Genomic DNA, 14315 nt, shown 5'->3' on the forward strand with positions numbered 1-14315 from the left:
CGGCCCTGTCTGGAGATTTAGAGCGGGTGAACTTATTTGCTGTTGTTCACTAAATACCTAAGGTATAGTAAGTTCGGCTCACTAGATCCTTGTCACTAACCACACCAAAATCACTGTTGTCAAAATGATACCAGCGAGGATTGTCTTCTGTTAGCACCTTACATATAAAAATATATATTAATACCATTCAGCCCATGTTTTCCTTTAAGTAAACATTTTATGAACACTTCTAATATGTAAACATTATAATCAAAATATAATTTTAATTATTTGAAAGCAATGTCAGGTGGTTCAAATAACATATGATATGGTTGAATCGAAATAAATCTGCATCTTACAGGCTCATATAATTAGTCCTGTACTGTTAATAATTTAATTAATATTTTATTTTATCAATAATATCTTTCTTCCGGATTGTTTGCTCTTAAAACCATGTCAAAATATTGCACAACTGAAATTTTGAAAACCATTTATTATGCCCACATACATTCTCATATAAACTTTGGTGTTGTGTTGTACGGGGCCACTAGTAATTCAAATCTGTTAAGCATTCTTCAACTTCAAAAAAAAGCAATTAGGATAATCATGAACTTAAAGGATGGGGAATCTGTGAAAGAGTATTTTTCAAAATTAGGAATTTTAACTATTTACGGAATGTATATACTGGAAACTGTTATGATGGTTAGATCAAATTTTGACAAATTACCCCGATTGGGGTCAAATCACAACTACTTTACTAGAAATAGAAATCAATTGGCAGTACATAAACATGCATTGGAATTTCATTATAAAAAACCTAGCTCGGCAGGTATTAAATTTATAAGCCAAGTCCCTAGGAATTTATTTAACATAGAAAATGATTTATTGTTTAAAAAACATTTTAAAAGATTTTTGACAGATAAGGCTTTGTATTCATTTGGAGAATATATGGACACATAGGATATAATCAAATAAAACATGTAAGATGATGCCATTCCTTATTTGTATAAATTCAAATGTAATTGTACAAATAATATGAATAAAGTTAATTTGAATTTGAATTTGAATTTGAATTTGAATGAATTTGAAATTTGAATCTTTAAATAATTTACATAAATATTGAATCTTTCCATAAGTACTGTTAGTCAGAGAAAATCCTCAGACAATTATTAGTTTTTCTAAATTATTATTCTTACAACAAATGTAAAATACCGTAAATATTAAAAAAAAATGTGTTTTGGTAATGAGGCTCCTTTTACTGATAAGGGTTGAGCACCAGAGGACATATTTGAAGCATGAGTGTCAACATAAATATATTCACCCTATATAATGATTATAATTTTTAACTAAAAATAGGGTAAACTGTATCATTTATGTTGGTTTACAGTAACATTTAGTATTTTATAATCAAGAGCATGCATTTAGATCATTCAAATTTTATATAAGTCATGGGTAAAAGTGAACTTCTCACTCTCATCCCTATTAAAATTATTGATTCAATATTATAAAATTCAATTTAAAAATAAAATCAAAATAAACCAGGAATCTTTTTTACTGTGGTTTAAAAACCTAATATTTGAAAATGCCTATTGTACTAAATTTTGAAATTACTTCTTTCAAACCAGTATATCACAAAAAAGTGTTACTACAAACTTGAAGAAAATTATGCTTTTTAAATTTATGAGCAATATACATTGTTAAGGCAATCACTAAAGTTCCTCTTTTCCCCTCATCCCTTCTGAGTCCTCATACCAATGTTGAATTGCTTTCCAATGAGACATTGAAAGATTCCGAAACATCGCCAATCACTGCTTCCTTGCAAAAGTATTCGTCTTGAACTTTTTTTATGTGTTCACATTTCTTAGACCAATCTTCCAGATTTATAGTGGAAATCTTTTCTTCTTTTATGGTCTGTACTTCTGAAAAGTTTAAAGTAGTGTTTTTATTCCGTACATATCTTTTGATAGCCAATATTAGGGCAATGGGGTTTATATCGAGATGATAAGGTGGCAATCTAAGGATGCTGTGACCTTGTACCTGAACGTTTTCATCAAGCAGTTAGCAGCAAAATTTTTATTTGTGCAATGTTATCAACTTATACAGCTCTGGCATGTACAAATGATCACTTAAGAAATGTTATGCTTAGAAAGCCAGTCTTTCACTTCTTAATGTTTACTTTTCTATGCCTTATCTACCTTGACGTTATGATATGGTGCGTTATCTATTACCACTGCACTCATAGGTTCCAAATTTGGCAATGATTTTTATTTTATATATTTAAAAAACATTTCTTGGTTAACGTTGTTGTGGTAATCACCTGTGTGTTTTATGCTTTCAGTGTTGTTAGAACATTTATAATGAAGCAAGAGCTTACAAACTTGGAATCGATCACACTGCTTAATATTGCTAAAATCTCTATTAATTGTTGTAATATGTGCAAATTGGATAATGTTGGTTATTTTAAAAATAAAAATGTCATTCACTATCACTTAACAGCAAATTTCAGATGTGCATATTTAAAACAAATCACAAATCATGTCTTCCAGTAATATAATTAAAAACAGAAAGTATATTGGTATTAAATAGTAATAAAATTGTTTCAGGAGCTAACTAAAACATCCTCTGGAAAGTTCACCAAAATATGTAAGATAATTGATGAGAGTCTGGGGAACAGGAACTTTAATCTCCATTTCTTTGTACCTGATGATGTACTTATCAAACAGATTGAGATAGGAGACATTTTAAGGCTTCACAGAGTCAAGGTAAACAAAATCTATTTACTCATAGCCATACCTACTGTATATTTGTAATTTTTAGTTAATACGATTCAACATGTCTACTTACAGGGCTGGTACAAGATAAAACTTAGACTGTATTTTGCTACCCCCCTCCCCCCAATAATTCATCTATCAACCCTCTATCCACTCCTTCTATTATTATGACTCCTCAATAATAATTCTGGATAAAGAAGTTTAGATATCCAAGTTTGAAAGTTAACCGTAAACTAACCAGTAGAGCTACAATAACTGGAATTACATTAAAATTTAGCTAGTTTATTTCTGATTTTAGGTATATAAAGTAAATCATTTACAAACAGTTAAAGTTTCTAACCTTCCTATCAACCATTAGTACATTGATTTAGTAAAAATATTGATTATCAGTGTAAAGTGAAGAGGGAGTTGATAGCGTATGCAGATACATCGACTTGTATTTTGTGAGGAGTAAGTAGATTGCTGACTTAAGAAATTGAATTTATATGTTACGTATTAAAAATATAGAATGTTCGGAAAATATGGATCACAACTTCTATGAATAGTTAAATGGATTTTATCACCCATACACTGTAAAGAAATGAAACAGCTTCTTCAACCGTTGTATGTACTTATTACAACTTAAAGTGGATGAATCTGTCTCTAGTAGCTGTAACTCACGGTTTCACACACAATTTTCAAACTTAGTAAAAGAACTTATGATGTAATAAGATGGGGTCCTATGAAATATTTCAAACGTAAGTGGGCATTTATCAGGTTATTTGTGTTGATGGTCAGTCATTGTTCTACCATCTGAGCTATTTGGCTATGTAATAACTGTCAGATAAGCTGCTCTCAGTCCACTGATTAAGAAAATGAAAAGTTTGTTATCACTTGAAAAACTCACTTAGTTTTTATCTTCAAATGGAAAATGTCAAACTCAGCTGCTTATATTTTTGTTTACAAACAATATTATTTTGAATTGTGATTTCTCATATAGTTATATTTATTTATTAACACGTTCGCTGCGGCCAATGATGTACCCGATATGCGGCAAAATTCGAACTTGCGATTTTTGTAGAATTGGCGTTATTTTGGTTTGATGCGCTCTAAAATAATGATATTCGATTATATTACGTTCGTATGCGTTCGTAATCATCGGGACTGTCCGGACAGTGGTCCGCAGTTTTGGCATGGCATCATTTATGTTAACATATGATGGGCTATATAACATTTAACTATAACTTACCAAATGTGTTGTGTGATGTCCAAAAGTAGCAAGAATACTTCAATCGACGTTGATATGCATCAGGTTCCGTTGCTGGACAACGCTACTGTCCGGACAGTAGTCCCGCACATAGCATAAAACGCCCACAGAGCCCGCGGTGCAGATCGCCGCCGCGTGCTGTCCGCACAGTCAAACAAATAAAAGTATCGTTTGAATGAATTTCCAGGACGAACTGACGTATCAGAAAGTAAGTATACTTCATCTAGAACAAGCTTGAAAAGTTTCCGACAATTCCCGCAAGATCGCAGCACGTGACAAGCGAAAAGAAAAAGCAATGAATTGTGCGTTTCGGCACTGTCCAGACAGTGCCTCGCAGTTTTGGCGAGGGGCACGGGACAGTCCGGACAGTGGCCCGCAGCGAACGTGTTAAAAAGTTGTTATATAACAAAACAATCACTTTAAAAATTTGCTTACGTGTTAGTTTTGCTACCAAAATTAATAATCTGTTAAATAAAATATACTTAGTTCAGGACATGTAACCTTATTGTTGTGAATTTCAACACTGGTATAGACTTACACTTGAACAAAAACCTTTTAAGCACTTTCAGATACTAGAAGGTTTAACACAAATTAAAACGCCTGGATACAATCACCACTCTTGAACACACGTCATGTTGTCAAGAGTATAACAATGAAATGCTAATTGTCCACAATATACAATCCCCTTGATACGTTTTAAATAATTTTTCCTTTTAGTGTATTAACCCTAGAGTAGACGGGCTGGGTCTGTGAGACCCAGGCGGTTTTGTTTTGTTCAGAGCTTCAAGGTCAATGTGACTCACGGTGGCAAGACTCCGTGTAGCTTTCCAAAACACTCCACATAGTGCTCTGCCGTCATTGTTTTTGTTTCCCATGTCTCAGTCTTTGCGTATTAAGTGATTACGTTTTGGGTCTGGTAGGCCCAGCCCGTCCGTTGGCGTCACGTTTTTACAGATATTTAGAATTATTCTCATTTTATTTCATCGCCTATTTTAAATCGGAAAAGTGTTTATATACGATTGTTTTTTATTGTAATGAAGTTTTAGACCATTTAAATAAATATGGCTCATAGACATATTGACAGAAGCAGTGAAATTGACAGACTGTCGTTACGAGACAGTGAGAGTGAATCTGATGACGCTGATCCAAACTTTGAAATATACAGTGACCATGATACAGAAAGTAAATTCGATTTGGATGAAGTTTGTGAAGCAGGACAACATGAAGAGGAAAGTGACAGGAAGGGATGGTCACTCTTACAATCTTACATGTCACTTCGGGCACAACAAGGCAACTTACCTAGGGAAATTCGAGCCTTAGCTGAAAAATTTTCGGGAACTCCTAATCCTGCAAAAGAAAACCCTGAACCAGGAAAATGAGGCAGGTGCTCTTTGTGCAAAGACAGCAAAACCAAGTATTTTTGTAAGCAGTGTAAAGCGTGGCTGTGCTTGTCTCACGCGGAACTGCTGTGCCGGGATTGCACTGAGTAGATCTAAGATAAGGACACAACCGACACCTACAGCTTGTATTTATGATTGTGAAAGTAATTTAGTATTATTTCCCCCCCCCCCCTAAGGTTAGTTATAGTGATAAAATGATAGGTTTTATTGTGTAAATATCTATTTGTAGAGTAAGAACAGTACTTGTCTTCATTTTGCTGTTCTGTATACGGAAATGTTCATTTGCAAAAGTAGATATTTTACGCCTATATAATAAGAAATCGGTTTTTTTTTCAGAAAGATTTTACATTTTTATTTTATTATTTAGGTCTTTCTTATTTCAAAAATATGTATAGTTTAATTTTTATATACACATCGTGGTAAGGATAACGTGTTATTGAAAAGATTTAATATTTTAAGTAAATTTGTAAGATCTAATTAGCTTTTTTTTTATAAAAGCTCTTCATTTAATTACGACATTAAAACTAGCCAGTACTAATACAGTCATGTCTGTATTTTAATGTAAAAATAAATTTGTATTAAAAAACTGGTTAAAACATTTTTTTTTCATTGTTTTTATTTGGGCCTGTCATACCCAGCCTGCCCTGATACGTAACTATTTTTGCCCGTCTACTCTAGGGTTAAACAAGTTTGGAAAGTAAATTTCCAAACATGTTACTATTTCACAATGGGGTATTTAGTCAGACAAAAAATGTATAACTCGAAAATATTGACTCCATTGTTTTAAGTTAATAAATTTATCCCTTTTCCAAAAAGCACCATTTCTAACAGCTAATCATCCATGATTCAAATATTTTTGTTTTATATTTTGATAACCTCATCTAAAGTTATGATTTATATGACTCATGTTTTTTCCCCAAGACTTACTTCATAGGAAATATGAGATATTATTATTCCATAGTATGTCTTTTTTCCAAAGTTTTATGTACAATATGAAGTAAAGCTGTCATTGTTATTCATATTGTCATAGACTTTTAATATATGTTATGTTTTATAAATGAATTATTTTTAAGAAAGATTACTTATAACTTATCAAAGTGTGCGTTCTCATACGTTTATTGTCTTTGGGTTTTAAATTAATGATTATAGTTTGATTTGGTATATTTAGTTTGAAAATTCATCTGTAATATGGCCATATAATTAGGTGGGACATCAACCTTTTCCAGATCCTACATGTATGTTTATATTTTGGAAAGCTGAATTATATGGATCCAACATATAAGGACTTTCCTTTTCTTGAAAATGACTACTGATCATGAATGTACAATGGAGTCTGTTTATTGTCATCTATTGACAAAGGGTGCAGACCAAGGACACAATGGGATTTGCCCGTGAAGCGAGCAGATATGACTGCTTATTTTAGTTTGTTATTAATAATAGATAATTAGGAAGGATAGTAGGATTTCGGACATTGGCCATCATCATATATTACAAAAAAGTGTAACACTACATTTATATGTTACCTTTTGCTCTTGGCTCTTGTGCAGTAACATTGCTTGGGTTCATTTTATCCAGTCTGGACTCCATGCAGTTCGTCTAACAGGTATCATTTATTAGATGTCTTTGAGAGGCAGTCCCTGTCATACTATTTAGTTTACTGATTATTACCCTTCTCTTGAAGTCAACTTAAAGCAGCATAAATATTATTTTAAATCCTTGTTATTTAATTCCGAATCTCTTATAACGGTACGTATGCCAACTTTATTGCAGTTCTTGTATTAAACATGCCAAAAAATAAAAATAAATAATTTTCAGATGGAGCTGTTCAATGATGATGTGGATGGAAGAATATTTAGCAATAACGACATTGTTTTATTGAAGGGAAAGGCCATAGATTGTCCTGTACACTGCACTAAAAATTTACAGTTCCCAGGTTTGTACTGTTATTCAATAGTTTATTATCGCATATATGTCTAGAAGATCTCTTTAAAAAGTGATCATAAATTGAAGGAGGATATTGATTTTCAGTTCTTAGGCTTAGACGGCCTGGCCTGATAATCTAAATTTATATTGGCATTAGTATAGTAATCCAAGTTATAGCCTTTGTTAATTCTAAGTCATCTAAGTAAGTTCACACTGTTTTAAACATTGCTAACATAATTAATCTTGAGAAATTTTAGCTTTACTGTGTAGAGTTATCTCATGTCTACATGAAAATTTTAATTAGACGCTTAAAAATCAAATGATCCAATTCCATTTACTCATATTTCTCTCTGAAATCTTTTATTATGACCGCATATTCATTTAAACTACTTTTTAAATATTGATGGTCTTCCATGTATTCTTGAATTATCTGAACCACCAGGAAACCTGAGCTTTGATAGGGTCTCACCTTTATAACCCTACTTAACCAAGTGAATTAGATGGTTTTGCCCTGAGCAAAATTTTTTATCACATTTGTGCTTCAGAAAACGTTTTAATTTTGAGGTTTTTGCCATAAAAGCAACTTCTGTGTTATGCAAGACCTTTACTGCATCTGAGCTCAGATGTGATTGCCACCTAATGCGTTGATTTTATTAAAGTAATGTGCATCCCCACCACAAATTACACTGTCAAGAACAAGCGTGTTGCTGGTAACGAACTCTGTGTGGCGGCCAGGCTCATAGCCTCATGGATAAACACTGCATTTTAATACAATTATATTGAATACTTATTGCATAAATTAATATTACTTAATGATTACTAAAACCAGACTAAAAAAATTCATACTGGATGACTTGTACATATATTACAGATGAGTGAGCAAACACATCGTCAACTTTGTTTGAGTGAATAGGAACATAATTCATTACTGCTGTACGTTTATTGTACAGTTTTTGAAGAGTAGGATGATACGTAAATCTATCTCGTCAGTATAGATATATATATTATATATATCTATTTATAATAATTGTTCTAATATTAAGTCTGCAAGTATCCCTTTTAGACTAGACAACAGGAACCCAAATGTATCCGTAGAGAAAGGAAGTCCCTCTGGCAGAGCAGGAGGGATACTGATCTTATTAAGTAAAATTGGATGCCAAGTCTTTTACTATAAAACCTAAAGTCTTTGGCAAATTTAAAGTCCTTATTGAGTGCATTCATTATCATATTTACAACACAACTGGATTAAAATATAACACCTGTTACAGGAGATGGGTTGTCCATACAATCCTTTGGTATTTTCATTTATGTGTAAGTAATAAATACTATTCTTTACAGTTCCCAAATTCAATTGAGCAGATATGAGAAAAGAGTTTTCTACTCAATTCTGTTCCTACTGTTTAATTAATTAATTCATTGTAGTTGAATTCTTACTATAAAGAACATTTTAAAAGTATCTTTGTTTGTTAAGGAAATGTCTTTATAGAATTGTACATGTAAACAATTAGAATTGTAAAAAAGTTTTACAATTTAACATATTATCATATAATTATCTTGATGAAATAAAGATTCGTTATTCATTATTAATTGTGCTTTATGATTCTAAATTAATTGAAATGCACATATAGAAGCAGAACAGAAGAAGGCTTCAACCTTGATGACGTGGTACAAGGAGAAGTTCTTGGTTTCACAGGAGAATGAGGTCACTTTGCTTGCTGACATCACTGAAGAGGGAAAATATCAAGTCTATTGTCAGGTAAACTATTAAACTGAAACTAAATAAGTTTAATCAATTCTGTAGTAAACAGATGCTAGACTTTGGGTCCGCACATGAGGCTTCGTGTCGCCCCATGGTTGACAAAATCCTGGCTCGAAGATTTACTCCGATAGTCTGGTGCTTACCATTTTAGTTTTGATATAGAGGTAGTAGAGGTAAAGTATCACCAAACTTTTACCCTCAAGTCAGATCGTTCAAAATTTAATGCATACAAAAGGACACTCACAGAGAGAGAAATCTGATTTCAAAATTAGCGAAAGGAACAGACTCCGCTAAACATTCAGCCGGATAGTTTAGTGGCTAATTTAAATATGAATACGTATTAAGGGGACAATCTTTCATTTTGTAATCAATGGATTTATTATAACATTTCCTTGTACATCTGTACACAAGTAGACATTTAGCTCTGCAAAAGATGAATTTGGTGTATCAATTTATAGTCTGATTACCTAAAAAAAGGAAAGGCTTTCCAAATACCAAAATCTGATCATTATAACACAGCTTTTCTGCATTTAACCAAGGACTTAAAAAAAAGAGGGCTGAAACACTTAATACACTCGCCAATAGGGTGTGTCAGATGTGGAGTGTCATTCTTTCCAAAAAATGTTTGTTTTTCAGTATGTATGTGTGTATAGAAAATATTGTTATTTTAAAACTTGTAAGCAACTGCACTGAAATTTGGTAAACATATTGTATAATTAAGTTAATTCTGTAAAGTAAAAATATTTGATCAAAATCGCAACAGTTTTCAGTAAAAGTTTATTAATGCAACTCATGTAGGGACATGACAGAAAGCATAACCAGATCCTGGTGTAACAAGGCAGGCTTCCTTGGTAACATGGGGTAGGAAAGTTTTGATTCTGATATTGGAAGAATAGAATAGTATTTTTATACATAGATTACAATATAAATTTGGCAAATTTTTTCAGTTAAAAAAATTTGGTATATTTAAAATTAGTTGAAGACGTTGAACTTATCTGTTTAAACTCAAGATGAACAAACCCTTTCCTTTATAATGAATTATTTGTTTTTATTAAAAACAAAACAAAGTTTTAAAATTATTACAAAACAAAGTTTTATTCAGATTTAATAATAAAATGTGTGCAATGAGATACTCAGGTAATTTATTTTGAACTTATATGCTGCAAATAATTATGCATTTCCAGCTAAACTAGGACTAACCTTCATTATGCAGCAGAGAAGTTACTTTGGTGGGGAAATGGATTCAAATTACATGCATATTACAACATCATTAAAACACATTGAATTTGAATATTGTCAATACCAAAAAATTTATATTTGTCTATCAAGAACAGTTTCAGCGATAGTTTTTGTTGTTTGTTTTCATCATATTGTAATGTATTACAGAGGATAGTCATATTTCACAGGTAGACACAGTCGTTTAGCTTGAACCACAGTATACCAGAACATATTAAAAGGCAGGTTGGGTCCCTTCCAATAGTATAATAGTAATAATGTAAGCACTGATATTTTACAGGTAGTCTCAAAACCAGTTGTGGACAGTAAAAAAGTGATATTACGGGTGACTGATGGCTCAGTGTTGACTGGGTTAAATTGCTGCCCATCCTCTTCAGGGGCTGTCTCACCTCCAAGCCACACAGTCACTGAAATCCATGTCTTTAGGCAAAATGATGCCTATGCTTTGCTGAAGGTTTGTTGGGTGTAATACATAACATGAGTTATAAGATTATAACAATATTTTGTGTCACCTTAGTTAGCAGTAAGATCATCTGCAGACTTAAAAGCATAATAACATATATTCATTTAAATCTAGTAGAAAGTAAAAACAACACTTTTCCTAATGTATTTTTGTTTTTTGGACGAAGCCTTTCTAAACCAAAGGTTTCATTCAAAGTCAAAGTTAAAAAATCTTAATTCGTTTTAGTTACAATGATATAACATTTAAATAGTGTCAGTTTAAACTAGCTAAAAACTAATATAAAATAAGCGTATAATAAAACTAAAATAAAACTACCTGATTTGCAAATCAAAATATTCATCTAATGAATATAAAGCCTTGTCCATCAAGTATGCTTTAAGCTTTCTTTTAAATATTTTATGTTCTGTTTCTTGTTTGATAGCAAGTGGAATGGATTTTAAAAATTTGGATCCAATGTATGTTGGTTTTTTTGTGAAAAAATTTAGCCTATGGTGAGATATTAAAATATCATTTTTATTATGTATATGACAAATGAATGCTGTTGGTCATACCAGTATTTCAGTTTTTAATTTTAGAACACATAATTGTATCCATTTTATATTGATCATAGGCAGTTAAAATTTTCGATTCCTTAAAATATTCTTTCACAGAATCATTTATTTTTAGTCCTAACATAATTCTCAGAGATTTTTTCTGTATCCGGAGAATTTCATCAAGATTTGATTTTTTAGGAGCACCATACAAACAGAGGCCATATGCAATATAAGAGTGTATATAAGAGAAATGATTGTCCTCATTGTATCAGTGTTACAGATAAAAGACATCTTTGTCAAAGCATAAATTCCCGAGTTTAATTTTGTAATCAACATTGTACGTGTTGATCCCAATTGAGATTTTAATCAATAGTCAGACCTACGAATTTGGTACTCTGATTTTTTTATCACTAGTTAGTTATTTACTATAATTATTGGCTCAATTATTTCCTTTTTTTGTTGGGTTTTAAAAGATATATTATTTGTTTTATTTGTATTTAATTTTAAATTGTTTTCATTTAAAAAAGAATTAATGTTATTCAATTCCAAATATGAAAGCCTCTGTATCTCATCTACTGAATTAGATGATAGTTTGAGGTTTACATCATCTGCGTATAACCAAAGGTTTTCCTGGGGAATGTGTTTCAAACTAAGATATATATCTTTCAAGTAACACAAGAATAGCAATGGTCCTAAAATTGATCCTTACGGAACTCCAAAAACTATTTTTTTAAGTTGGAGGATACTCTCGAGATTTTATTTTGTAAGGATATCAAAGGAATTTCTACATATTGAAATCTATTAGTAAGATAAGATTGAAACCATTTTAAATTTATTTGAATTTATTCCTAAACAATTTAATTTCTTAATTAAAATTGAGTGGTCTATGCTATTGAAAGCCTTTGAAAGGTCCATAAAAATACCTAGCGCATGTTCCCCTTTATCAACAGAATCTATTATTGACTCTAAATATTCTACTGCTGCACTTATTGTCGATTTACAAGTACGGAATCCATGCTGGCTATCGTCTAATAGATTATGTTCCTCTAAAAATGCCATTAGCTGAGAGTGAACGATTCTTTCATAAATTTTAATGTTGAGGGAAGTAGAGATACAGGACGATAATTAGACATTTATTTTTTGTTGTCCTTTTTATGTATCAGACAAATTTTGGCTATTTTTAATTTATCAGGGAAGATGCCACATATAAATGACGAATTTACTAAATGTGTCAGTATTTCACACAAATGTTCTTTAGCAGATTTCAAAAGTATAACTGGTAATTCATCAATTCCACTTGAATAATTATTTTTCAGTAAGCTTAATACATTATTGACATCCCTAGCAGTCACAGGTTTAAATCTAAAAGTTGGTTTTCTTAAATTATCATTTGAAAATTTGTTAAAATGTCTTATCAAGGCAGACATGCTGGAGACTATGTTGGCTATATAAATCAACCATATTTACAAAATAATCATTAATTAAAATTGTTCCCAATGTCTGTAGGGTCTGTTAATGTTGTATTCCCTACTTTAATTTTAAAGTTATCATAATGTTTTTGATAGTTTTAGTTTCCTACTTCAGAGTTAATTATACCCCATACTGTTTTTACAATATTTTCTGACTTGTGAACCTTATCATTATAATATGTTTTTTTGTTTGTTTCATTAATATTTGTCCTATAATCCATCAGTTTTCTTTTCAATTTTGTGTATGTGTCTTAATCTTTAGATTGTCTAAATTGTTTACTTAATTGAACCAGGTTGGTTTTTTCTTCTTTTAACGTACATGTTATCCATTTATTAATTGAATTTCTCTGTTTAATTGTTTTCATGGGTAATGTTTGATTGAAATAGAATTTGAGTAAGTCATCAAATTTATCATATTTTTCCTCAACTGAACAAAAATATACATCATACCACGATTCTTTTGATAACAAATACGAAAAAGTCCATAGATTTTCTTGCGAGTAACAACGTTTCTGAACAGTTGTAAAAGTGCTATTACTTACGGTATGTTCTGGGCATCCGAATTCCAGAATTTGTCCATCATGATCTGAGAGACATGTTACACATCCTTCTACAGAAATTAGAGTTGGTAAACGCTTTTTGGCAAAGAAATTATCAATAGCAGTTTCTGAAACGTTTGTTACTCTAGTTGGAAACTTGACTAAATATTCCATATTATGACTAACCAACATGTTTTTCAGCGTTGTCTGCTCTATAGATTGAACTAAAATATTTATATTTGTATCTCCAGCACAAAAAACAGAGTAATCTTTATATAATTTGATTAAATAATTTCGAAGTTGACTTAATTTATCCAAAAATATGTTTACACAAGATGCTGGAGATCTATATAAACCTACCATAATAAAGTTATAATTCCTTATATTATTTGTCAGGTGACTTAAGTGTTGGTTTTATTAACTACTAATTTTAAATTGATTTGAAATTGCTACAAGAATCTTCAATTGACATACATTTCAATATTGCATGATAATTCATTTCTACATAGACAAGAACGAGTTCTATGACGATTCATTTCCAAGCATGGAATTTGGTCGAGCGTAACTGACACCTCTTAGTAAGGGTGACACCATTTTTTTCAACCAGGGGGTGTAAAAATTGTTTTTCTGTATGATGACTGTCTGTCTACCTGACCACAGGAGATCTTGAGAATGAGATGAGCTGTATACTTGAAATTTTGTGTGCAACCTTAGTGAAGCCTGTTACGCGGCTTGTGGCGTGGTGAAGTCATAATTCTTTTGACGTCTCTCAGTTGTCTATGTGTGTAGACATTTCACACATGATGTTAAAAAATCTAAAAGAAAACAGCTTTATTAGGGGTTTTTATTGTTAATTTATTGAACAATTTATGAAACTCCAAATGTTATCAAAATAGTTTGGGGGCCAAAGTTCAATTCCCAAAATCTTTTACACTTCAAAATTATTTACATTTTGGAAATTAAAAAATGTTTATAACTAAAAAATTAAATCAACCAT

At 31.4% G+C, this 14315-nt stretch overlaps 1 protein-coding gene across 2 annotated transcripts in view; it reads left to right on the plus strand.

The window, feature by feature from the left end:
• Positions 1-14315, plus strand: part of LOC124375210 — a 66312-nt gene that overhangs the window by 21434 nt on the left and 30563 nt on the right. For both annotated transcript variants that reach the window (XM_046833327.1, XM_046833328.1), the window contains exons 5-8: positions 2583-2741; positions 7212-7329; positions 8948-9075; positions 10595-10768. In XM_046833327.1, the coding sequence (XP_046689283.1) occupies positions 2583-2741; positions 7212-7329; positions 8948-9075; positions 10595-10768 (579 nt within the window). The remainder of the gene's footprint in view (positions 1-2582; positions 2742-7211; positions 7330-8947; positions 9076-10594; positions 10769-14315) is intronic.

The sequence above is a fragment of the Homalodisca vitripennis genome, chromosome 1, assembly GCF_021130785.1.
Source record: "Homalodisca vitripennis isolate AUS2020 chromosome 1, UT_GWSS_2.1, whole genome shotgun sequence".
Classification (NCBI taxonomy): Eukaryota; Metazoa; Arthropoda; class Insecta; order Hemiptera; family Cicadellidae; genus Homalodisca; species Homalodisca vitripennis.